This window comes from Squalius cephalus (genome assembly GCF_949319135.1).
Source record: "Squalius cephalus genome assembly, chromosome: 24".
Taxonomy (NCBI): Eukaryota; Metazoa; Chordata; class Actinopteri; order Cypriniformes; family Leuciscidae; genus Squalius; species Squalius cephalus.
This window is the reverse complement of record NC_137145.1, coordinates 20175221-20203007: the sequence shown is the minus strand read 5'-3', so window position 1 is coordinate 20203007 and position 27787 is coordinate 20175221. Positions and strand designations below refer to the sequence as shown.

The 27787-nt window shown below is 38.4% G+C and overlaps 3 protein-coding genes across 4 annotated transcripts in view; 2 read left to right on the top strand and 1 right to left on the bottom strand.

Moving 5' to 3' along the window:
* Positions 1 to 3222, top strand: part of kcnn2 (potassium calcium-activated channel subfamily N member 2) — a 38006-nt gene extending 34784 nt beyond the window's left edge. The window contains exon 8 of one of the 2 annotated variants that reach the window (XM_079861683.1): positions 1181 to 3222. In XM_079861683.1, coding sequence (XP_079717809.1) covers positions 1181 to 1456 — 276 coding nt within the window. In that variant the 3' untranslated portion in view covers positions 1457 to 3222. The remainder of the gene's footprint in view (positions 1 to 1180) is intronic. The other variant, XM_079861684.1, reaches the window with a different exon arrangement.
* A 2121-nt stretch (positions 3223 to 5343) lies between these two features.
* On the top strand, positions 5344 to 13686 carry drg1 (developmentally regulated GTP binding protein 1). The gene is made up of 9 exons (XM_079861675.1): positions 5344 to 5545; positions 5763 to 5886; positions 6030 to 6205; positions 7047 to 7116; positions 7254 to 7423; positions 8206 to 8336; positions 8417 to 8584; positions 11202 to 11324; positions 12655 to 13686. Exons 1-9 carry the CDS (start codon positions 5507 to 5509, stop codon positions 12752 to 12754), a joined length of 1101 nt encoding a protein of 366 aa, XP_079717801.1. The 5' UTR covers positions 5344 to 5506; the 3' UTR covers positions 12755 to 13686.
* A 4447-nt stretch (positions 13687 to 18133) lies between these two features.
* On the bottom strand, positions 18134 to 26507 carry stard7 (StAR related lipid transfer domain containing 7). The gene is made up of 8 exons (XM_079862047.1): positions 25516 to 26507; positions 23161 to 23321; positions 22910 to 22959; positions 22412 to 22522; positions 21474 to 21556; positions 21267 to 21366; positions 21094 to 21178; positions 18134 to 20551 (listed from the first exon to the last, which is right to left on the bottom strand). The coding sequence occupies exons 1-8, from the start codon at positions 25965 to 25967 to the stop codon at positions 20385 to 20387; spliced, it is 1209 nt and encodes a 402-aa protein (XP_079718173.1). The 5' UTR covers positions 25968 to 26507; the 3' UTR covers positions 18134 to 20384.
* Between the last annotated feature and the right edge of the window lie 1280 nt (positions 26508 to 27787).

Here is a 27787-nt window from a genome sequence, read left to right as displayed (position 1 = left end):
AGGGCGGTATAACATTAATCATGGCAGCAGCTGCTCCCAGTGGCAATGAATCCTATAATGCAGCTTAAAATAACTTAAGCAGCTGCAGTGCTTCTGCACCCTTCAGACAGCCGGCAGACCCAGATACGTCTGCAACTTCTGTGACCCGTTTTTTCTTATTTTTCAAGGTCTTCTATTTCATTTTTCTTCAGAATTTTTTTTTTTAGAAATGTATGAGGGCTTTGTTCATATTTAGTGGTGTCTGCTAAGGCAAGTGTCACTGTTGCACATACTTAAGGTGAGGGATTTAAACAAACCTCTAAGCCAAAGTATTACACTTCGTTGCATAACTGTCTGCTACAGACATGAATTGTGCTTCAAATCATGTGGCTTTTTGAGAAAAGGTGTGCTGTTACTTTTCTAAGCCATCAGCCTAATGAGTTTTACCTGGTGGAAAAAAAAAATCACATTTAATTCAATTAAAGGAGGGAGCTGAGCCATATCTAGAGACCGGCATATCAGTGTTATAGTCTTTTGATTTATGTCAGTAAGCAGCCACACAGAATACCGTACTAGCAAATGAACAAAGCTCCCTAGCAACTACATAATAATGTGCTAAAAATAGAGAGACCACCTTAGTAGAGATTGACTGATATTGCTTTTTTAAGACTGATGATAGCGATATGAAAACCGATATGCTGATATGCTTTTTGGCATAACTAAATGAGCATTAGACTACAACAAACAATATGCATTTTGAATAATTACTGTTGTTGTTAAGCTACACATTTTTAATTCGAGGCAAAATGGCTGTTACTCAAAAGGACGTGTAATTATCCAAATAATACATTAAGTAAGTTACTTAATCTGTGAATTCTGTAGTTAGTTCCTTCTCCCCCCCCCCCCCATCAAATGTTGCCATTTATTGTTTGACTCAATATTTTTAAAAGATCAAGCATTATGCATTGCTAATATTTGCACTTTTGTCAATGTTTTTTTTTGTGAATATTGGTAAAACATTGGTTTACCAACGGTTCGTCGACCGATAATTGGCATCGTAACAATTTTTTGTTATTTATTTTACCAATATTCACAAGTCTTGAGTAGTTAGCTAGTAGTAGCTAGTCTTGTAATACCAGGCTGTTCGACCAATCTTTTATGAATCTCTGTTAACTATACCCTTTTCCTCGCTTCATCTCAGACTCAAAACATCATGTACGACCTGGTCTCGGACCTTAACGAGCGAGGCGAAGACATGGAAAAGAGGATTGGGTTGCTGGAGACCAAACTGGAGACATTGCTCAGCAACTTACAGGCTCTTCCAGGCCTCATCAGTCAGGTGATCAGCCAGCAACACCGGGACTTTCTGGAGGTGCAACTCCAGCCATTCGACAAAAACAGCCACGAGCGCTCGCAGTCCGTCTCCCGGCGCCGGTCGTCCTCCACCGCGCCGCCCACTTCTTCCGAGAGCAGCTAGAGCTGCCAGCCCAGCCGGCGTCTCCGGAGAAGACTTTCGCCATCATATGGCCAAGTTGCATTTTACTGTAAAGCCTTATGGTTTCAATAAAGTATTATCCAAATTCTGATGGCACCATCAGAGGTTACCGGGGATAATGCGTTTGAAATGGATAGCTTCCACACATATCTTGTCGTTTTTTTTGTTTTTGTTTTTTTACATCAATAAATGATGCTGTTTCTCTGTTGACAGGATCACAGAGAGACTTTTCTCAGTAACTAATGATGGAAAGATGGGGCTATCAGGTGAGCAAGTCCTTCCGGGGGACTTAATTCAGGAAAGCAATGTGATGACCTCAAACGGCACTGAATAGTGCCGGACTAGTGCTTCCTACCGAATTGTCTGTCTCTGCGTATGTGAATGAGATCCGACCTGTTCCTAGAATCAACAGGCATTAATAACTCTTTATTGAGGAACTAATAGCATGTCTGAACCCAAGATGGGCAGATGAGGAATGCTTCCCCTCCCTGTCCGAATAGCGAAAACCCTAGATTTTCACTCTCAAAGGAAAGCATATATCTTTTAGGTTAGAAACGGCATCAGCTGTAGTGTTCTTCTGTTGTGAGGCCTCTAAAAGTGATTATTCCGGGGGCCCTGTTGCAAACAATTTACGAAATGAATGCGTCTGAATCTATACTTGCACTTTTTATCATTGCACTTCAATGCTTACTGACTATAATATGAATTTATGTTGCTCATTCAAATAAACAGACACCTTTAGTCATAGGATAATGGCCAGAATGTACAACGATAATGATTGTGTAGGCTACGGCTAGGGCAGAATTGAGACCTCGACTGAAATGACTGTGCTTAAAATGTAGATGTTAGATCGCTGCTGTTTATGCACCAACGTTTCAAACTCTCCATTAGTTCCAACGGCAATCTATGGAATAGCTGAGAGGAAACGCTCTCGGTTCACTGTGTGCTCTACGCTTAAACAGACTTCAAAAACGAGAAGAGATCTACTGGATGCTATTTATAGATCTATTTGTTGATCTGTTTAAGAGCAGCAACTATCTTGTATATGTTTGGAAATGCCTATTTTTGTATATTAATGAGGACAAGCACACCTCCAGATGCGTATGTCTTTCTCGAAGGATGTGTGGTAAAGAACTGTGTTTGAGTGTGTAAGTGGAATGTAGAACCAAAGCTTTCAAAATGGGCAGAAAGAAGGGAAATGGATGGTCGTCTGGAAAAACCTCGCGGTTTCCCAGTTAGCTGAACCGTACCATTGTTCTGTAACGGGTTTCTCTGGGATGGCCCTCTGGCATGTCCTGTGAATTCAGCCTCTGTTTTTTTCATACTGGTGTTAAAGGTTAAACAAATCCACAGCACAAATCAAAATAAAGGAGTTTCATACTTGTTTTCCAAGCAATCGGTCTCACGCCATTCTAAATGTGAACACAAATGTCTGTCTGATGCAAAGAATTGTATTTATTGTGGAAGAGAAAACGACCGGCTCACCAAACTTTACTATCATTATTGATAGCATGTTATTGATAGATCTGTGCACTTTAGATTCTAAAGATATATGATGGGTTCATGTTGGATATATTGGTGCATTTCATAACCTGGCCCAGCAACAACACATCCCAGAATGTCATTAATGGGTCACAGAACCTGACGAAACGATGGTGGATCCAACAATTTCACCAACATAGAAACTATGAGTGATTAAATACTGTATGCAAAATGAATATAAACAATAAAATGAAGCTATTTAACAGAAAAAGTGTGTTTGAGCATTGATGTTATATATTTCATGAAGTAGTCCTTTGCCCGTGTCGTGTTAGCTTTGAGGCTGTATATAACAGTTAGCAGGCTGTAAAATGTAGTCTTTCTCTTTTCTTTTTTTTTGTCCAATCAGTTACTTTCTAGAGTGAGAATGATGCCCCTCTAATTAATGCCAACTTCCTCAATAGGAAATAAGCCTGTTGGTTATTAAAATAAGTGGCACATTTCTTTCGGTTATTAGGCTATAATGGCAGTTACATGGAAATACTAATGTGTATTATTTATCTTTTATCTTGTTGAGCCCTTGAAACAATCAGTGGCCAATAATGTATATTATATCATATTATATTTAATATAGCCTATTATAATACATTTTTAAAATTCTTCAAAAAAAGAAAACACTGCAGGGCACCCTATAACGTCATGGCTGATGATGTCTATAACAAATTCAATTAAGCTTTTCAGATCACCATGAATATTTAACAACTAATTAATGAATTACCTAATTCTAGGTAGAATCTAAATCATTAGTTGAAAAAAAAAAAGTACATTATTTCATAGTCCCGCCCCCAAGCTCACGCGCTATTGGCTGAGAGCAGCCTCTAAGTTCTCTAATTGGCTAACACGCACAGTCTGCGTTGCTGTTTTAATCTTATGGATCCACAGTAACCTCGTAAATCTAGCAACGTTTTTTATATTTTCACTTTTTTTATAATTTAAAATAAATGCACATTTATAAATTTATACTTTGTGTTATATTACCTTGGCATTAAATTGCAGAAAACTATAAACGCTGCTGCTGCATGAGTGTTTCTAGTGACGGCATATTTGGCATCTTTCTCTAACGAAATCAATCTATCGATTTTTTTCTCTCTCTTGGAAAGTCTTAGAAACGTTTTCTTTGGAGTTTTTTCCTTTTGTGTTTGGGGAAAATGAGAACGCAATTTTATTGATTGTAACGTTAGTTTATTTTCTCCACTATCCACCTTATTCCTACGCACTTCCGTTAAGCTGTAAACAATCAGGCTCGCTCTATGAACGCAAGACGTTAAAAAGTGTCACAATGAGATGACATTAATCTACTCACCCTTCAACCATCGAACATTGAAAGGAAATTTAAAAGTGTAAAGCATCAACAAGGCACTTTCAACAGACCAAATAACCCAAAAGCGCGAGTCTTTCCACAGCAATAAATATCACTGTAGTAATACCTTACAGTCTATGAGTAATACACTGTATAACTTATGTTGCCTTAATCAAAAATGTTCATTAACTTCAGCATACTATTTCAAAGTGATTTCCGTCAGTTTGACAGATTATAAATTGCATTTACCTGTGAAAACAAACCTGGGAAAAGATGTGAGGATTTGAGGAGAATAACGAGAGATTCTTAGTGCATTCCAGTAAATTATTAATGGAATATATCGTAAATTAAATTCGGGAGAACAGACCACAAATGTGCAGTATATGTTGTCCTTTTTCATACTTTTACAGCGGATTGCAAAGGGAAAAAAATAAAATAATCATGAGGAAAAAAAGCATAGACTGGAAATTGCTCTTGCCATAGATATTCTTGTTATAACATGTCACGTGAAAATACCAAGTATAGGCTAACGTTATTCTCATGATGTCTGAATTTTCCTTCATGATTTATTTTCAGTCTGAAAATAAATCATGAAGGAAAATTGAAAGCTCATCCAGTCAAACTGACGGATCAGCTTTATTTGTAGGGCAACCTTATGATTTGAAATGATTCGTTTCAGTCTTTTTGAATGGATCGTTCCCCAAACCGGAAGTGCCACTGCCACCCATACTTCAAAACGCAGTAAGGTCGTCAGGAATAAGGTGGATAGAATTCACATGTAGTTATTTGGAATTATGGTTCACAATAAAATTATTTTGCTTTGTTAATGTTGCCGATTTGAACTCGGAGGCACGGGTTTTCCCAGGTGGTGCACCTAAAGGCAGCAACAGAGCCTTGTTATCACAAAGACAGAATACCCCTTTCAGTATATGTCTGTATGGACATTTATGCTTAGTATTCCAAGATATCTCTGGAAAAGTGGAAGAACTGGAAGTATTCGCTCCTGTCCAGTAGGCGGAACCCTTTTGTTAGGCACGAGAAGAGGCAAAATATCGCGAGAACAGAGCGTGGCGTGAACAACTCATGGCAAAGCATGTGAACGGTGTGCTTACGAGCCAACACGCCGCGTAACTAAATAACTAACTTCAACTTTTTATTTTTCAAGTAACGGCTTTGAAAGGACCAACGCCAAAATGAGTTTACTCGCCAAAATAGCCGAAATCGAGAACGAGGTGGGTTGACATTTACAGTAATGTATGAAAAATAGCCGTTAGCACTTTAGCGCCAAACCCATTCAGTAGTGAACCCTGCTGCATTTCATAAATGAACTTGATATTCAATAAACCGAGCAGTAAAATCTCACATAACAGTGAAAGCTGTGAAAATCTTTTGTTGTCTTGACATTGTCAATGTAAATGTGCGGTTTAATGAAGTGTCTGTGTCCTGCAGATGGCTCGTACTCAGAAGAATAAGGCCACAGCTCATCATCTGGGCCTGCTGAAGGCTAGATTAGCCAAACTGAGGAGGGAGCTCATCACTCCTAAAGGAGGCAGTGGAGGAGGCACTGGAGAGGGTCAGTGCTGCTCCATCATCACACACACATCCTGCAATATCTTGTCTCGGGAGCTTCATGCCCATGTTTTTATAAGGGGGTCCTGAGTGATTAAACTGGGCTGTTATTGCTTTGTTTTTTCACTAACCTGATTTTCCCCTCAGGATTTGATGTGGCAAAGACTGGGGATGCCCGTATTGGGTTTGTGGGCTTCCCGTCAGTGGGCAAATCCACTCTTCTGAGTAACTTGGCTGGTGTGTATTCTGAGGTGGCTGCATATGAGTTCACCACACTGACAACTGTACCAGGAGTCATCCGCTATAAAGGAGCTAAAATTCAGGTGAAACTCTTCGCACAAGTTTATCATATGCCAGGCAGAGTGATTGTAATTGTGAGATTTAATTGCGTGATCTGTAGGGCTGGGTATTGACACATTTCACAGTTCGACTCGATTTCGACTCACAAGCTTGCGATTCGATTCCGATCTTAATTCGATTCAGTAGTGTTGATTAATTTGGATGTACATAAGGTACAGTACATGTTAAGTTTTCTTAAGTAAAAAGTCTCATGTCAACTAATTTTGTAAACTATACAGGGAACCGTCAGTTTTGTACATTATGATAATATTAAATCTTAAAAGAGATACAGGGTTTGAAATTAACCTTTTCACTCACTTGCCAATTTGGCTACTAATTTTTTTAATTACAGGCCATTCAGAACCGAAAAAGAAAATTAAATAAACCAGATTAACTACGTCATGGCTTATAAATATATAGGCTATATATTTATTTGTCATCTGTCACCTGTCACCCAGCCATCTCCTCACTTCCTCTTTCACCTTGATCCCTTTGACCAAAATTTATTTTAGGTGGACAGATCAATACAGTACAAAGAACATGAAAAAAAAAAGTAGTATGTTGGGGAAAAACAATGTCTTTTCCGCTAACCAAATGCTTTTTTTTATCTTTGCTATTGCTTCAATGCAAATGAACAAGCGTGCCGTTATTGCCGTGCGTGTTCAAGTAAGCCAGATATGTGCAGATTCTGCGCAATACACTGGATTTAATATATTTCCCTTGGCTTCAACATCCTGGAATATGGATTTACAAATCTTCACAGTTTTGGTGAGTGACTAAAAGGAATGAGGCATTCAAGTTTGACTTTTTTATTTGTTTTATTAGCTTCTGGATCTCCCAGGTATCATTGAGGGGGCCAAAGATGGCAAGGGCAGAGGACGACAAGTCATTGCTGGTAGGTAACAAACCATTAACACAGAGACTCATTTGAAGACACTTTCAGTGCACTTCTGTCTTTTTAAGTGTGCTTTAGTACCAGTTACGTTCACTCACTGATCTTAGCGTTTCCCTAATCTTCCTTCCTTCCAACAGTTGCTCGCACTTGCAACCTTATCCTGATCGTCTTGGACGTTCTGAAGCCTCTCGGACACAAGAAGCTCATTGAACATGAGTTGGAAGGTTTTGGTATCCGGCTCAACAAGAAACCACCAAATATTGGCTTCAAGAAGAAAGACAAGGGCGGAATCAACTTCACTGCCACTGTACGACTTCAGTGTGCTATTAACCCACTAATGCATACATTTATAAAAGCATTGTTAAAGTCACTTTTCTTGCATAAAATGAACATAAAAAACAATATATATATATATATATATATATATATATATATATATATATCTCAAAGTATAAATATATATTTATATATAATATTAATAAAAGGTTTTTATTTTATGAAATACATTTTTATTCCATTTTTAAACACTTTGACTTTGTTCCTGGTTCAATAAATAGTATTTGCAATTTAAGTAAATGCTAATAAGTTATGTACTTGAATAATAATGCAAAATTTTTTATTTATCATGCAATATTGCAGTGTCTATTAATAGATTAATCCTTTCATGTCATTATTTTTTCTATTATAAAAATAATCTCTTCCCTCCAATAACCTGTCACTCACATGAGATCAGCAATTAGCAAACGACATGTGCCAATCAATTCCTGATGGACAAAATCAAGTCCCGTCCCACTTTTCTTAAGCCTTTTCACAATATAGATCACAATAGAGAGGAAAAGATAGTAGCAATTTTGGTTTCATGCTGATTTTAAGCAGTTCTTCGTGATATGAATATAATTTGTATGTCTTTAAAGGTTTTGAAATGTAAGTTTACTCACTAAGATGTGGAGCAGCATACTAGAAAAAGCATTTTACTTGTTTGTCTTTTCTTCATTACGAACCATTTTCATTTACATGTATTGTTTCTTAGTGTCTGTTATACATCAGATCAGTTGTGTTTACAGTTGTCATCATGCTTTTGTGTTTTAGTGTGCTCAAAGTGAACTGGATGCTGAGACTGTGAAAAGCATCCTTTCGGAGTATAAGATCCACAACGCTGATATAACCTTACGAAGCGACTCCACAGCTGACGACCTCATTGATGTGGTGGAGGGAAACCGGTAGGACCATATTCACATCCTCCAACCTCAGTCATTCTCACTTCAGAAGAGATTTTTCACATGGTTGTTCTCTCCTCTAGGGTTTACATCCCCTGCATCTACGTACTCAACAAAATCGACCAGATCTCTATTGAGGAGCTGGACGTTATCTACAAAATCCCTCACTGCGTGCCAATCTCAGCTCACCACCGCTGGAACTTTGACGACCTGTTGGAAAGGATCTGGGACTACCTGCAACTAGTGCGCATGTGAGTTACATGTTCCGCTGAGCTCGTTGCAATGCGTTCTGGGATTGCATGCTTAGAATTTGGCCAGAACAACTTGTCTTAGGGAGGAGCGGGTACCCTGCAAGCACTAATGAAAATAATTAAGTTATTGAAAATAAGTGATTTGCCATTCATATTGTAGTGCTGCCCGACTAAAGATTTTTCTAGTCGACTAGTAGTCGTTCATATAATCCATTAGTCGAATAATCGCAAGATTAACGACGGCAGAAAGCGCGACCTGATTGTTGTTTTTTTTTCAAAAACAAGTTTGTTGTTATTGTGAGTTTACACAAATAAAAGTAGACCCTTTAGTTTAGGGCTGCACAATTAATCGCAATGAAACCGCACGTGATTTGGCAAAGGCTGCGATTATTTTATGCGCAGCTTGTCAGTGCAGCACGGCTGATCAGTAGTTAATGCTGCTCCATCTGAACACCAGAGGGCGCTCTCACGCAGACACGCCAAATATGCCCCGCCGCAGATGTACGTAATGCACATCATTCCAGGAAATCCCTATAGGGCATTATCGCTGTAGCTGAATAAACAGAAGATTGAAACTAGGGATGGGCATTTTTCAAAAATATTGCATTCGAATATTCGGGCTCATAAAATTCGAATATTCGTTTATTTAAATGATGTTTAACGAAAAAGACATTATTTTTTAAGTTATTTATTTTTTTTTTTTTTAGTTTGTCACCATTTCTGAAGAAGCTTACGATTAGGCAATATACACAACAAGCTTACAATATATGTTAAAGTTTTCTTTTAATTGAGAACATTAAACAGTAGGCCTAAGTGTAAACAAAAAAATATAAAGAACAAAAGGATTTAAGCTCAAGCAGCGCGAACGGAAAAAAACGCCTAATGAGTAGCAGATTGCGCCAGTTATCGTACAGAACGTACACATACACTCGAGTCAGCATATGATTATCGTGTTTATATTGTTTCACGTTTATGTTGAGAAAAACAATAATATCCACGGGCGCCGCCAGCAATTTATGCTCTAGTGAGAAAACGCCGTTTCTGAGAAAACAGACGTTTCAGAGACACAAAGATAACGGTGTTCTAGTTCTAAGTTTCTTACAGCACTTTGCGTTTTCTGTTCTTAAACCTGTCTCCCTCAACGAAACTTAAAGGAAGAATATGTCTCAAAATCATTTTGTTAGATAAGTTATCATCTCGGATCACTCGCACTACAGCTGCGCTTACCTGCAGTCGTGATGCAGTGATGGACAGCTGTCTTTCCTCAGTCGACTGCTGTTTGGATTTCATGTGATTTCTCATTGTGGTGATGATATTATAACTCCAGATTAATTAATTAATTTGATCAAAAGTAATTCCATTTTGTAAGATCATTTAATAACCTCATTTTCGACTAGTAATTCCAAACTTCGCGAGGCAGACGATGACGACATTATGATCAAATACAAACAACTTGTTAAACGCGCCACAGTGCCACCCAGTGCATTTAATTATAACTGCCAGTTAGTGCTTGATTTATCAGGGATTCACTGCATTTACGACCCGCAAAGTATTTACGGCTTCATAAATTCGATAAAATTCGAATAGTATTTATTTTTCGAATAATAATTACAGATCGAATATTCGAAAATTCGAATATTCGCGCACATCCCTAATTGAAACGCTTTGATTAAACATGACTAATAAACACACGACTGCCTTATTCTATGTAAGAAGCCACATCACCTCACAGAAGGATGCTCAACTGTTGTTATGAAGTGAGTTTGTAGTAAAAGCATGTTATTAAATGTTGTCTTTTGTTGGACGAGGTTCATAAATGCTTCTCGTGTTTGGAAAGCTGTTGACGAAGTTATAAGTGACTCAAACTCAGTGCTTTCAGATGGAGCAGCGTTTACAGAGCCGTACATCAATGACAAGCCATGCATAAAAAAAAAATCGCATCCTTTCCAATTTCATAATCGCAAAATCGGTTTAAGTGCGATTTATGGAAATTGCGATTAATCGTGCAGCCCTATTTTAGTTCAGTTCATTCAGTTTCGAATGATGTATTATTCTTATATATGTATAACAAAACATTAGTAGTGTCGCTGTTATCAGGAAAAAATGCTAGTGATGGCGCTGGCGCCTCAATGTCATGCAGTTACCCTGCTATACTTCAGCTTCCACACTCCACACAAACACTTGGATATGCACCTAATAATAGCGCACATTTATCTAGGTTAACGTTAGAGCGAGCGGACATGTGAAGTTGCTACTTGCAGGTTTCAAATGATAAGCCTTATTTGAGGTTGATGGATGAAAAGCGAACGTTTGGATTTCCTGCCCGACATACTGCAATTATCACAAAGAACCGCCGTTAATGATCTGTCCCTCACAAGTTTTTTTCCCCCGACTAATAAAATCTTGGTTGTCTAAGTCTCCTCTCGTTGACTAACGTTAAGTCGAACATTAGGGGTCAGCTCTATGTCACTTTCAGGGAAAATGCCCTTTTGCCTGTGTGAAGCTTACAGCAACATAACTGTTTAGTATTCACTGCCAGACTTTAAAGTTTACAATGGGCACTATGTATCATAAAGCCACTTCATAATGTATAATAACACTGACTGATATTTCACAGCTACACAAAGCCGAAAGGACAGCTTCCTGATTACACGTCACCTGTAGTGCTTCCAGATGAAAAGACAGCTGTTGAGGACTTCTGCTTAAAGATTCACAAAAACCTCATCAAAGAGTTCAAATAGTAAGTGATTTCAAAATGTTTAAGGAGGCTCATGTGTGTTTTTTTAAAACTTTGGTTTTCTGCAAGTGGACTGGAACTAGTGATCTCATTGATTTTTCTCTCAGTGAAGATTGCTTTGAAACTTAGTCAGGTGCAATTGAAAGTGTTTATGTATTTCCTTTTTATGCTGTGCGTCATTTTTCAAATGGCTCTGATGTAATGGCAGGACTGGGTATCTTTATTTCTCTCACATGATGAGCACAGTATCTTAAACTCAGTCCCAAGGTTACAGTGTACATTACGTTACTTCCTTTGGTTGGGAAGACCTTGTTCCTAAATTCAGAGAGCCCTTCATTTTGGTTAAAAAAAAAAAGAAAAGAAAAAACATTGATCACGTATCTCTAACCTTTAGATATATTGTTTAGTCTGTTATGAATTTTAATATCTATTTATAAGTGTTACTGTATTATTCATATACTATTATAATAATCATATTTTGATTTTTTTTTTTAAATATAGGCTATTCAGTTTTTATTTTAATTTGTTTAATAATTTTGATGCTTGTGTCATTTGTATTAGTTTTTTATATTTATGTTTATCTTTTATTTTAGTTTTAGTAATTTTAGTATTTCAAGTTAAACTAAAGGTTTTTCATCTCAAATTTACATTTTATTTATTTCAATTAATACTTTAACAATTGATACACTGATTTTTAAAGGGACAGAATCAGATAACAATGTCAAATTGAACCCTCCTACTGCTTTAAAAAACAAAACCGCATAATTTCATGTGTAAATCCACACTTCACTTTCAGGTCAAAACTGACCCAAAAACAAAAGGTGTAACAATTTAGTTTAAATGGTTTTATGTCTTACTTTTCTTGTTTTTTGTTTAAGAAGCCTTTCAAAGATGTCAATTTCTTTTTGCCAAAATGCTATAGTTACTGCATTTATTCTACAACTCGCACTGTTGAAAGGAGATCCCCTATTAATGTATGGCTTATTATATATTTTTTGTATATAATTGAATTAGTCTTGTTTTCTATTTAATTAGTTCAAGTTCTTGGTAACAGTTTTTAATTCTTATTAACGGTAACTGCAGAACCTGATACTGCGGTAGGTAAGGAAGGACAATACTGTTTTTGTTTTTTAATGTGTGTTTTGTTTTTTAATTTCAAGTGACTCTCTCCAAACTAGCTAGACTTTATAACCTGTCAGAATGAATTTGGTGCACATTTTTAAAGTTGTCCCTTGTCAATGAAGAAAGATTTAAAACTCTATGTAAAACATTTAGTAAAATGCTACTGTGTTGAAACGTGCCTGCTAGCATCATCTCTCTCTTCTCTCTGCAGTGCATTGGTGTGGGGGTCGTCAGTGAAGCATAACCCGCAGAAAGTCGGAAAAGACCATGTGCTAGAAGATGAGGATGTAATCCAGCTGGTCAAGAAATAAAAGGACTCTGATGCTCTGCATGATCATTACACTTCAAAAAAGAAGTAACAAGACATTTCTAAATGCCCCGAAGGTTCCCATGGCACCATTGTTGTTTCTTTCATTTGTCTTCTCATATGGATTTCGCTTTATTCGGCATCAGAAATGGTTTGAATGCAGTTATAGAATAAGTGCAAATGTGGGCTGCAAAACAAAGTGAACTTCAATAAAACTCTAGAATAAAAATCCATGGATGTATAAATGTGACTTTTTCATGACAATTCAATTCACATTTATTTGTGTAGTGCTTTTTTACAGAAAATACATGAGTCCACATTACAATTTAAAGTGATCTGTTATCAGAGGTAACTGTCTAAGTTGTATTTCATAAGTGTACATATACAAATCACAGTTAGCTAAGAATTTATTTAATAAAAGTAAATCTACAAAAAAAAAATGTACAAGTCAATTTATGCACAAAAATGTTTTTAAGCAATGTTATAATTTAAGGCAGAAACAATGATGTAATTGAAGTAATGAATACTTGACAAAACATTTGATTCAGGTCTTTTTGTTGAATTGTCAGCATTGTTTACCAGATTAACAAAATCAACTGAGATATCTAGTCAGTAACCAGCACTTCATGTGGTTTAATCCAGTAGTCTTGTGGTCACACAACACCCTCCCCCGCTGTGACAGTCAATCACTCAGGATAACCAGGCCACTTAGTGGATGAAACGGACGGGGAATGATACACACCCCGTCAGAAGCACTGATGCCCTTAAATCGCCCCACTCACTAGGGACATTTGACATTATGAATGTGTGATGGGTGCAAGCTGCCTCAAAGGTTAATCAGCCAAAAAGCCTTTTTGTTGCCTTTGCATTTGAGCTGATATAAAGTCAACAATACTACAATAAAAGGCCATTCTTGTGGTAAGTGCATTTGGATAAGTTTATTTTAAATTGTGATTTTTCAGACCTGGAGTACTCGTGAAAATTATAAAATTGTATAGTGAATGCACATTTAAAGTTGTGTTATGATTTTCAATGGTCCTTGGCTAGGAATTGCTCATTGTGAGTGTTTGTAAGAAGATCTATAGAACAATTTCTTACAATGCTTATTCACTAATCACAAACAACACATTCATTTATAAAAATGTGTGGTATCCCTATAGAAGGCCCTCTTGTGATGACTACAGACTTTTACATATATTTCACACTGCAGTTTCTATTTAGTTATTGGGTGGTCTGCTTTAAGCTGTGCCAGTGCAAAATCGTTTCTCACATCAGTTGAGATTAAACAGCAAAATGATCTGCCTTTTCAGAATATCTAGGAAATGGGGATGCACTTGAATGCTTCGTTGGTTTTCTTGTTTTTGAAAATTGTGTGTACACCAAAATTATTCAGGTCTGGTCTTTTTCCATTCAAAATGATTGATTAAAAAGCCTCATACCAGTCACCCTATTCACAAAACAATAGCTAATGCGGACAGTACAATAAATAATTTTCTCAAAGAAAGCGTAATTGAAAGGTGCAGTATGTTATCATTGAGAACTTAAAGCGCACCATCAGCAAACGCTTTAGTCTGGCGTTCGTTTCTTCTGGTAGGGTTATTGGGTTCATGGAGATGAAATGGAGGCATATTCAGGCATTGATCCGAGTTTATTTTTTAAGATGGTAGGGACGTACGCCAATGGCAGAGGAGCCAGTGCTCACCCATCAAGCTCCACCCTTCCCCCACCCATCTCCCCCTGCTGCACTTTCCCCTGTAAATTATAGCAGCACTTTAGCTAATGAAAGAGTTGAAGTCCGGGCACTAATAAAAGCCATTAAGTGAATAAAGCGCTTCCCCCTCTAACAAAATTAAAGAATTTGCCCCCTCCTCAAGAGGGAGGACTCTGTATTAATATTTATGAATTGCGGAACTGGACCCTCTACCCCCCTCCCAATGACACATACCCTGGCCCACACCACCCAACTTCTCCTCGGCAACCCACCTATCCTGGGTGATATTGTGTCACCACCCCCCCGCAAGGCGGAGGGAGGGGCGGAGTATGGGGGTGTTGGAGGAGAGACATCCTGGACAATTTGCCTTCAGTCTGGCTAACAGGTCCAGTCCAGACGCCCAGCTCAGAACAGCAGCTCCTTCTCGCCCTCAGCTGATCTTGGTCGCCGATGAGTCGAGAGCAAGAGGCATTGGTCTCTGCATGAAGATTCTCTCTCTGGGAACCTGTTGGAAGATCCTCTACAAGACCTCTTGTAGATGGTCTTCTGCAAGATTGAGGTGAGAGTCCTTTATGCACCAAGTTGTTGAATGTCTTAACCGTTCCTTCTTTTCTTCTCACAGAGCTGCTCTGACAAATCCTTAGAACAGTTTTAGTGCACTCTAGGAATTTGTTTTGAGCCTTTTGGACAAGTCCTCTTCAAGGTAACATATTTCCTTGCGCAAGAGAGGGGGACGAAATACGCTTCTGAACCAACTAGGTAAGAAGGAGTGTTTGCTTTAAATTTGTAACACGCTCATAGGATAGACTCAAGGGTCAGTGAGACACCAAACGTACCATGAAATTTGTCAAAGAATATAGGCGTAGACAATGTCTTCATCCATTCATTCTTTATCAACTGTTCTTTCTGATCCTCACCCTCCATTCTCCACCACCATCCCAAACCATCATCCTTGAAAATGTTTGTTTCTTTCCATTTCATCTTGCTAAGTGGTTCAGTTGTCCGACATTTAGAGTTGATTAGTGCACCCATCCCTCCCATTCCCACTAAAATGTCCCATGGGGCATGGCAAGTAAGAGGGTAATATGATTACCACCCTGAAAGATGGGCAGAATCTAGGCAGGTCTTTTGTAGGGATACTCCGGGATACCTTAGGAAACCTTACCACAAGAGATTTTGTAGAATCAAGTTCAGAATTAGACCTAAGGTCCAATTGCTGTGGGATAGGTGGCATTGGCATGCTGTGAAAGAAAGCGACATTAGTAGTTTATTCTTATTTGCCCCCTAGAGCAGTCAATTTGGGCAAGTCAAGAAGCTGGGGAGTTACTGATGTCCCTTAACAAGACAACCGTTACTCCAACAAACTCTATTTCTATAGATTTTCTGAAAACCTCTGAAGAATTGAATGACAGCAAACTCATTTAATTACCAAACCACTCTCGTTTGTTAACCCCCTTTCTGGAGCTCTCCTGAGGTCCATGTCACTATTTTACTGAAATTTTAGAAAATTGACAGTTTTGTCGACTGGTCATCAGGCATCGGTAGTAGGGACGTGTACGATTTTCGGAGAGGGTGGGGTTTGACGCAGTTTTTGCGCAGGAAGGGCGGTGCCTACGAATCTCTGCAGTGAGAACGTGACCTATGACTAATCTTTTCTTTTTTTAATTTTGCAGACATCCCTAGTCGCAGTCTATCACGAACACCTTTTCGACAATTCTCCCACTGTGTGGGACACAGTTTCTCGGTCATCACCTGCAACAACTCTAGGATACTGCTCTTCTCGATTTCATGTGTCTTCCAGTTTTTGGAAACCTGAATACAATCCTTATTAAAATAGATACAACATCGAAGGATGGCCGAAGAAGACTCTTGATGACAACTTTTGATGGTCTTTTTGAATTACCTTCAACCAGTGATCCATGAGTTTGCGGTTCCACCTTGACTTGGAGCCTTGATCTGTTCCCAGACATCCTTTATTGTAATCTGCATGATTTTGAACAGCATTTTAATGTCCATGGACCATTCTGTCTTGTCTTTTGTAACAGATCCAGAACCTGGACGAGTTTCTACTGACTTTACGACTTTGCCCAGGACACCATTGTGCTTGATCTAACCATGCAGTTCCCTTTCTGTCCATGGTTGTGCCAAGCACTTTGGAGACTTGTGTGCACTTTCTTCCATGTTTTTCTTCGTACTTTTTGTTCATTTTCAACAGTCTGTTGAAGTGTAATGTTCTTGTCCTAAACAAGAGTGTTTTAAAGAATAAAATCCCTTGTGTTGTTTTGTTTGTTAAGTGTGACATGATCATTATAGCTAGAAAAATGGAAATCGTGACACTGTGGTCAAAATAGTGTTAGTTCTGTTGCCAACCAGCACTTCCTCAACAAAGCTGATACCATGGCGTGACATTTTTCTCTCTTTATGTCTTTTCCATTTCCTTTTACAAAATATGAGCCGTAATCATATAGACATACCGCGGGACACATGCCCAACCCCGGCTTTTATTTCAATTTTACAATTTGTTTGAAAATAAGGTATTAAAAAGACAATTGCACTGCCAAACTCTAGCTGCATCCCCATTCATCCTAAAAATATGTTTGGATAAATTTGGCACGTCAGCCACCGTTTTCAATATTGAAACAATCTGGGCAAAAAGGCTTTAGTAATGTAAGTCTTGGAGTAAATGCAATCTTAGATGAAATCGGGGAGGTCATGATGGGTGGAGCTCACTGCAGAGAGAGCAGCATTTACAGTCAGTCTCCAGATGAATGAACCACTCTGTTTTACCGTCAGAGGTCATGTTCGGTTGCACTGCTCAGCTCCAGTCATTTTCAAAGTAATGGACTCTGCTTGGATATTGTGTCATCTGTTCGTCTGTGCACAAGTATCTTTTATTTAATACTTTGAGATTCAACCTCTACAGGAGAGCAGCGCGCATTGTTTATATCACCTTATGAAGCTTTTGAACACTAGCTGATTTGTTAAGCGGTATAAAAAGATGCATTACAATCATAATATGGATACAATCCATCAATAAATGCTACCAGAGAATTCCAGCCAATGAAAATGTGCTATAATTAAAGAACAACCATGGCAACCATGTACTTTGCCCAGATATATATATATATATATATATATGCTGAAGTCAGTGGTCCGGATGTGATGTGCATAGCAACACACATATCCATGCATAACTAGACTTACATTTACTATAACAAGAGAATGGCAGTAGTGTTTGCAAAGCTCGCTGACACACTGCTGGGTGTAGCCAGGGATTTGCTCTGCGATTATGCCAAGTAGCTGCTTACTGGTCAAAGTCAAATAACAAACAAAAAAGGTCAATTTTGTCTATATGATGTTAAACTTTTTTTGCCTATTTTATCATGCACTGAAAATCCTTCGGTACAACCGTCACATTTAGGGTAAAGGGATGTTTAGATCAACCCTCAATATGAGCAATAATAATACTGATGCTGGCCCTAGCAAACACCACTAATAAACATGTAGTTAATACAATCTGTCTATGAAATATGTTATTGGACTAACATTAGTCTGCTGTTTACCCAGAAGTTGATGATTAAAAGCTATAAAAACATCACTTAGTAAACTATTTTGAATTTCACATTACTAGATACTATGTCTACATCAATAAAAACGAAACAAAACTCAGAATGAATTCAAATTAATTTATTTTCACCAATTAATGATTTAGGTGGTTCATTTTCACATTAGAGCAAAAAAACTAACTCATGCTCCAGACCTCTCACTCGTTCATTCTATTTCACTTGATATTACAGTAGAACGCTTTTAGTTTAGATATTAGAAAGTGAAAATGCTATCAAGTGCATTAAACTTCAGTTAAGCTGTTTTATACAACATCCGGTGCTTTGACTCAAGACACCACAGCAATGCACTTTTCAGTGTACTAGAGAATGAGATTTCAACATGATGAAATAGCATGATGAAACACTACACATGCTCAACAACCACATTCATGACCGGTAGAGACATGTCAAATCGCCTGGAAATAAATTAACACTGTTACTTTTGGGAAACAGAAAAATATATGACACTGGGAAGTTCGCATTTGTATGTATTAAGGAGCAAAAAAAGTGTAGTTACAAGAGCCTTTTTCTGTGGTTTTCAACAACATGCCATAGATGTGAATAGAGCCTAACTTCTATTAACCTGGCATATTCCTCAGGAAAAGAAGACATACCTTTGACTGACCTCTGTGAGCAATAGTTTTAAACATCAAAACAAAATCATTGAAAACCATGATCACCATACATGACAGAGCAGTTGATCTTCAATAAAACAAAACAAAGACAAAAATAGTATTTTTGCAGCCTTTTTTTAACTTAAACACACCAGAATGTAAACAGGGCGGGTTTTTATGAACCTGGCGTGACAAGTGTATTATGATTGAATTAAAAAAAAAAACAAGAACACAACAATACAAACAACTGAGGGAATTAACAATTTCATTAATTATATGAGCAAACAGGATGGATGTTCAAAAGCGAAAAGTCACAGTTGGGTATATGGATGTATCATTTGGGAGCAATCACATTTCAAGTGAAACATAATTCCACTGCAAGTTTAGTTACCACTCCAGTAACGTAATATGCAACACAGGAAATTGATGTTTCAAGAAAGCGTCACCATCAAGTGCTTCATTGAAATGAAGATGTCATACAAGAGTATATTTTTGCACACATCCAACAAGTAACATTTCACCTTGGGATTCAATAGATCTGCTTTCACTTTAATTGTCCCACTGCAGAAACCATGAAAAGAAACGGATAACAAAAGTCAACGTGCACGTACCTTCGCATTTCCTCAGACGATTAACATACTTTTTTGTCCACACGGCAAACTGACGTGCTACTGTATCTGGAGCTTCACTGCTACGTTAAGACAAACATCAGTATGAAACGATAGGACGGAGACCGTATTTCCTCATGATGTTCAAAGTCATTTCTGTTTAAAGTGTGTACTCTGCATTAACAAGCCAAGCTCGACTCTACCAATTTTTTTTTTTTTTACCTTTTTTTTTTTTTTAAGTATAAACATGTATAATATAGACAATCCCAATAAAGTGGATTCCCAAACACACACACAAAAAATCCCATTATTCTTTGCACTTGCACAAAATCCATCCTGCAGTGAGTTTGCATGCAGCCTGCCCTTCCACTTTCATTACAATATGGATTCCGTCAGCATAACTGTCTCTCATAGCATCCTCATTTGCTGGAGTTCAGAGTACAAAAGATGCTTTAGACTCCAAACAGCCCTGTAGAGCGCAGGAGGAAGTCCAGCCGGTTCGTGAGGATGTTGCGGTTCACATAAGACACGCCTCTCTTTTGTTTCCAGAGCAGGTTTTGGTGATCCTATGAAGGCTGTTTGGGTTTTACTGGCAATGAACATTCAACACAGTAAATGAGGACGATGGGGAGTCAATCCAGATCTGCCGAGAGCAGTTCACCACAGTATAAGCTGGAGAAAAGAACCACAAAAAGAGATAGAGAAAAAAAAAAACTTCCTGAACTTGAAGCTTGCAGGGCGTGTACGCTGTTCTCCAGTTGTTTTTCTGCATATCGAACGGATGATCTATTCTGATGATCGTAATATACAGAAATGCGCAGTGAAATCCTGCTTTGGTATGAGCGTCTACGATTAATAACAGCGTTATTTTGGCTCATCTCAGATAGATGCGCCCTACAGAAAGAGGAAGTAAACTAACAGCACAAAAAGTGAGGGATCAGTTTGACAGCTAGTGCAGTTGGTCAAATGGCATAAATGAATTTTGGGAATAGATGGTTTGGATGTCTTTGTGGCTTCAATTAATGAACCCACAACAACAACAATATTCGGATCAAGGTCATTTTGCCACAGTACATCAATCGCTGCAGCCAGACGCTCAGGCGTAGATCTGGCTCGGGCCTCTGGTGTGAGCGTTGTCAGCTCCTAGCCGGTCTTGTGTGGGTTGGGTTGGCTTTACGACGCTGACGTAGTCTTTGACACCGAAGTCCATGTTTTTAGCTCTGAGAGCAGCGGTGTGAAGCTTCTCCAGGAAGTCTGGCATGCCTGTGGGACAGAGGAAGTGAAATCGATGCAAACAGGTGTCAAGAAACAGCAGCTGCAGAACTCAAGGACGACTATCATAACAGCAACCAAATCATCTGTGAAATTCCAAACTGTGATACTAACATGAATAACAGTTTTCTATGAGAATATATTTTAAAATACTATTTATTCAAGTGATCAAAGTTGATTTTTATCATCATTACTCCAGTGTTCGGCGTCACATGATCCTTCAGAGATCATTCTAATATGCTGATTTGCTGCTCAAGAACAATTCTTATTATCATCTTAATATTTTTGCAGAAACAGCGATATATTGTTTCTTTGAAGAATAGAAGTTTAAAAGAACAGCATTTGTTTGACATTACAAGTCTTTACTGTCACTTTTTATCAATTTAATGCGCCCTTGCTAAATAAAGTGTGGCAAAAAGGTAATTTTGGACCCTGGATACAACCCATTAAAAAAAAAAACTCTAGTTATATTTAATGCCCAAATAGGAGCGCACATTTCAGAACAGTGAGAGTGCATAAGACAGACGGCTCACCGCTAGACACCATCCAGCTGACGCAGTAGCGAGGGAAGACCGTCTGGGGATCGTCGCTGTAGGTCAGCAGGTAGTCAAAGCCATTCTGTTAAGACAACATAATTAACTTAAGACTAAGGCATACTAAGACCAACCACAGACAGACTGACACACAGGAGCCTCCCTGTTCTCACCTCATCAAATGACCTGTGTGGGCGGATGACCAACTTAGACTGGTAAGAGTGCACTCGGACAAATTCCTGGGTCTCTGGGACAATGGGGTGTTTAACCGCTCTAAGTGGAGAAAAAAGGCAAACTTAATGTAAGGGACACACTTAAACCAATAAACACTCATTCAAAAATTACTAAATATGCCTTTAAAACATGGCAATAACACTTACCTGGAGACTAACATCATTAAGTTGTTCTCCACATCGATGTGATATCGGCGCACATAGACGTAGTCTCTGGAGTACATAGGATACTGCACATGAAAGGTCAACAAGTAATAACATTATTAACTAATAAACAACAATGTAAATACTAACAGATACATCAAATTAAAAAAATGAAGCTTACGGGTACGTTTACATGACAACGATGTATTAAAAACGGAAAAGCTTTTTCTATTGCGTTTTTCATGTACAGACGACAAAGCTGTCAAAATGATCCCCGTTCACACGGATACGCGAAAACGGCTAAAAAGGTTGTATTATTCATGCCAGGCCAGTAGATGGCGAAGTCACTTTATAAAGAAACACTTCGCGCCTATAGACTGAACACGTGATATGCATGCGCATAACGTCACCGTTTTCACAAATTCACGTTTTTGTAGTTTACACGGAGACAGTAACGGACTTTGTTAAAAAAAACGGTGTCTTGTAAACGACCCTTAAAACAACTAATATATTTGTTATTCTTGTCATTTTAATCAAGTTACACTGTGAGCACTACTGATATTGAATCTATAACTCAAATATGTGAATTAATTGTAATGTAATAAATACTTAAAATACTAATTTTAATAACTCAGATTAACTACACAATCAAGGCTGTTGTTAACTTGTGAATACCCACAAGTCCTTGCACTTAAATAATTTCTGTATGCTTGGTCACACTTAAAGTAGTCAACCTATTATGATTTTGAAGTTTGAATCATCCAAGCAACTTCCTTCATCAACGAATTCACAAGCACAAAGAAGATTAGGATTAAAGGCTTTTAAATCTTCTGTCAACTAGTACTAGATTACACTTCCTTTAATTCAACTCAGGCCGACTCACTTTCCATTGCAAAATGTCTTATGACAGAACGCAGCAGAGAACTGGATTCATAGCTTACTGGAAAATGTGTCGCCCAGTGAACGACCTCGGTGCCAGTGTTGACATCCCTGTCCACCACTTCCAGTTTGATAACCAGTGCGTCCCACTTCTTTCTGTACTCTGTGTCCAACTGGTGTGAAGGGAAATATTTGGGAGTCTAAATATAACATTCAAATTCCAACCACATGCACGCAACTAGAAATGTCATCATAGATAACAAGAGTGCAAGGCAGGTGATGCCTGAAACGTGTAAAGCCCAAAGTATACTTCGTTCTTTACGCGTATGTGAATGGCTGCACACATGGTGCACGAATACTGTGCTGATGCCAAAAGTCACGTCACGCGCATAACCTAGTGCACACGCAAGAAGCGAAGTATACTTTTGGCTTTAGGCTATGGAAAGGCTGAGCAATCCTGAGGCGCACAATCACACAAGACAAACCCAAAAGTAGTTTTTGTCCAGCTGGAATAATGAAATAAACTGCACAAGCTTAATATTAATTCAATTATTTAGTACCTGAACATTGAAGAACTGCCGGGGGGTGACGTCTGTATATGAACCAAACACTGTAAAGGTGTAAATAGATTAGTTGAATAGTATTAGACAAATGATTATCATTTAAATATTAAAGTTTTTAAAGGTGCACACGCCCTTGTAGAAATATCCTATTCACAAACATATTCAAAACACACATTAATTAACAAAAATCTAATGTAATAAAAGTAATGAGACAACAAATATATGAAATGTTACCATTTAAAACGTACCTCTGTATTCAAAAAGATGGCTACCCTGGATAGGTCTCCTCCAAACTCTGAAGTTTTTCTTCTCCATGACCACCTCCCAGCCTGGATCCACATACGAGGCTGTATCTGGGGTCACATTCTGGCTCCGCACCGACTCCATGGCCTGCAGCTCCCATGCACACCTAAAGCACAGGATCACACAAGTTGCTTTAAATATAAGAACATGAAAAGATGGAAAATGTGTTCAAATATGACATTTTGCTAAACTGTGCCTCTCCCCTCACCAAAACCACACCCTCATAATCCCCACAGCCAATCCGATGTCAGTACACGGTGGTCTGCTCCACTGTCGCTATTTTGCTTCTTACAAAGCTAAGGCACGGTTGATAATAGACACGTAAGATAGCTTAAAGCAGTGGTCTCAAACTCAATTCCTGAAGGGCCACAGCTCTGCACAGTTCAGCTCCAACTCACACCTGCAAGGAAGTTTCTAGTAATCCTGAAGACTTGATTAGCTGGATCAGGTGTGTTTGATTAGGGTTGGAGCAAAACTGTGCAGAGCTGTGGCCCTCCAGGAATTGAGTTTGAGATCACTGGCTTAAAGGTAGGGTAGGCAATTTGTTTTATAAAAACTTGAAGTTATACTGAAACTAAACTTCTCTTCACATTCTGATAGCAATCAATAATAGAAGTGATCTAAACACTAAAACATGTAGACCTACATATTAGGGCTGCACGATTTGGGGAAAATGTCATATTGCGATAATTGAGGTCAATATTGCGATTACGATTGCGATATGCGATATAATAAACAAATGGTTTCATGAGTCAACTTGCTTGGTTCTCAAGGAAAATAAATGCACACACAGATTAGTGATAATCAGCCTAAAGAAAAAAGTTCTTTAGTCAAGAGCAGTGAGTGTTTTTCTCTGTTCCCTTTGTTCTTTGATTAACTTTAGCGACAGATTTTTTTATTTTTTTTTATTGCATTTTAACAAGAACAAAACATAATTTACATACAAGAGTACATATAACCATACATGTCAGGGGTAAAGAAAAATAAGAAGAAGAAGAAAAAAGAAAAAAAGAATAACTTTAGCGACAGATGTCATTAGTGGCTACTGTACTGTCCCTTTAAGACCAGCCGCTGTCAGAGACTCGGATCTCACACGCGCCTCATTCTTTCACGAGTCATCACAACTCTTCATGTTCATCATAAGATACTCTTATGTTATGAAGACACTCGACAAAAAGACATTTTGGCATAATTGTGTGTGTTATTGTTCGTTCAAGCTCGAAAGAGAACTGTATTCTGTCATGCTGTTTTGTGCGCACGCACGATATTAGCGCGAGTCTTTCTGTCTGTCACTTCACAGGCAGCGCGTTCATTTTGGCATACATGTGTGTTGTTCGTTCTACCGCGAAAGAGAACTTGATACTGGCGCGCGTCGGTGTGTGTGTGTGTGTGTGTGTGTGTGTGTGTCAGGAGGACATTCACAGGCAGCTTGTTCTTTTATGTCTTATCGCGCATGAATGGTTTAAAAGCATTTGCATTAATAAGTGCGTTAACAGCGCTAATTTGTTTATTTAATATAAAATCGCAGCATTTTGCGTCATACAATCGCGTAGGCTTGACATCGCGATTGCGATTGCGATACGATTAATCGTGCAGCACTACTACATATATATCTTCTGTGGAAGTCACAGGACCTAAAACTGTTCATCCAATCATTGCATTACAATGTCCTACATGCCTGTCAACATATGTATTTCCAAACCAACCCTGCTCACGCATATATCACACCACACGTCATCAGCGAGTTCAATAAGGCTCTGCCTTTTACAGTTCCTCCTGAACCAAAATGGGCTTATGCTGCGTTCACGCCATGTCATAACTGTAATTACGAGATGGCAACCTGTATTGTTCTACCCGAAGCGATTCACGTCATCAGACTCAGATTTGTGCGTTTCTATGCCAACAATATCAATGCAGAAATTAATTTGTAGCAGTCAAGTGGTACAATAAGAGCTCTGTAAGTTGTTTACATGTATTATTATGGTAATGTGCTGTGCTTTGTGACATGAGGTAATTCAACACCGTCTCTGTTGTCTCGTGATGCTTTGCTGCAGCGTGCGTTCACGTGTTTTGGAGGAGGCGTGGCTTTGGAGGAGGCGTGGCTTTGGAGACACTCTGAAGGGACAGTGGGACCTTATGCTTTCAAAGCTAACTTGTTATTGCTAGCCTGTCCGGAATCTCATACCCTACCTTTAATGAGTGCGAATGTCAAATAATGGGAAGACATTATGTGTCGCATTTCTCATATTACATAAAGCACCTTGATGTCACATAAAACAATCCAGAAGTGAGGAAAGTACCTTCTCAGCTCATCATCTCGGATCTTCTCTTCTTCCCACATGAAGACTCCAGCCAGTGCCGCGATGAGCTTCCCCGCGGGAGCGTGTTTGCTCTGCAAGCGCCGCCATATGCTGCCCACGAGCGTCCACCTGCTTCTCTCCGAGTACAGGTTTGAGTACAGCTCTCCTATCTGAAGAGCCCGTCTCAGCCTCTGGCCTGTCACAAAACTACAGTGGCTGGCGAATATAGACAACAGTCTCTCCTTCTTCTTCTTGTCGGAGGCCAGTTTGTTCGTTCCCCTTCCTGCTTTTTGGAGCCATGACATCAGCAGGCCCGCGCGCTCACCCAGCCACGAGAGACTCCACGATTTACTATTTATCGCACCAGTTTGATTGAAAGTGCTAAAGCGTTGCAGTCGGACAGCTCTGGCCCCCATGTTACACACAGGGCGATGCTGGACGGAGGAGAACATTCTAGAACCACGACCCGATTATATCTAGAATTCGACTTAAGAGTGCACTTTAAAGCGCCCTGAATTAGCTAAAAAGCAATGATTTACTATACAAATTAGTTCCCATGTGGTGCTAGGGCTCAGATAACATGTGCAACCCCAATGTCAAGTGGACATGCAATATCTATTATCTTGCAATCTAGGTAACGACAGCTGAAATGCACGAGCAAAATAAACAATTTTTTCTTATTTTCATCTCATATTATAAACGCTATAAGAGTAATTTATTGGATAAACAAACAGTTTGACATTTGCGAACGACTGCAAAAACAGATCAACTGACTAACGTTAGCTAGCCAAGCCTTCTCGACATGCCACCACGGGCAAACTATGATGAAATCAACAAAAACAACTCGAATGTTTTAACAGTATATCATACACGCTATTTTATAACAGCTAAATTGATTATCGTGTTCTTATGGTTAAATGAATCTTACTTTTATCTTCGTGCGTTAGCTTCATGCCCTCACGCCTCTCTAATGAAATGCAAGTTTGCGTGACAAACAAGACTGTTGGCCACGCCCATCTCACTCTTTGCGAGTTATTATTGGCCGTCTCTTACGTCGAGGATGCGCCTTTCCTTCTAATAGGCTGATAGAGCTGTCTGTCTTCTTTGTTCCAGACCGTGGATCAACCAGCATGTTACATGACTCACCTTAAGTCAACCCCATGGTAAAGGTCCTCTACAATTGTAAGGTTAAACATTTACCACGTGGCTGGTCCGTGCTGTAACGATTAAATTACTTGATAAACCACTTATTTCATGCATAGTATTCAGAATTATTATAAGTATATATGTACACTACCAGTCAGATGTTTGGACACACCTACTTATTATTTATTATTACATCATCACATTTTGGAGTAACTACGATTTTTTTTGTGTGGGTGAAATTCATGCATAGGCATCTATCTATCTATCTATCTATCTATCTATCTATCTATCTATCTATCTATCTATCTATCTATCTATCTATCTATCTATCTATCTATCTATCTATCTATCTATCTAAGGTGTATATCGATATTTTAAGTGTGGAATCGATGCATCGTATCGTTAGACGTTATATCGATGCATCGATCCATATCTATATATACGATTTTTTTTTGTATGGGTGAAATTCATGCATAGGCATCTATCTATCTATCTATCTATCTATCTATCTATCTATCTATCTATCTATCTATCTATCTATCTATCTATCTATCTATCTATCTATCTATCTATCTATCCAAAATAAATGCATAGAAACAGTTTGAACTTTCTTTCTTTCTTTCTTTCTTTCTTTCTTTCTTTCTTTCTTTCTTTCTTTCTTTCTTTCTTTCTTTCTTTCTTTCTTTCTTTCTTTCTTTCTTTCTTTCTTTCTTTCTTTCTTTCTTTCCATGAAATGCCCTTTTTAAAATACATAAATCCTGGACCAGGAAAGGTAGAAATGCTCTTGCCATTAAAGTTGTTTCGCTGTGGCCACATGGGGGAGTTACAGCATATCTTCATAGAACTTCATTAAACTCCATCCCATGATGGTCACATAGATGAATTAGAGGGGATACAACTACGGGAAACAATAAACGCCTTTGGAATTTGAACACATGACCATTAATCATCTCCAACAGACAACAATTGCCTGCTATGTTTGAATCTGTTTGTATATACAGTATACATTGTGTGTATTTATACACACACACACATACATATAATGTATACTGTATACAAACAGATTCAAATATAGCAGGTTTGGAATCATACATAAAGGTAAAACTGGCCTAAATTGTTGTCTGTT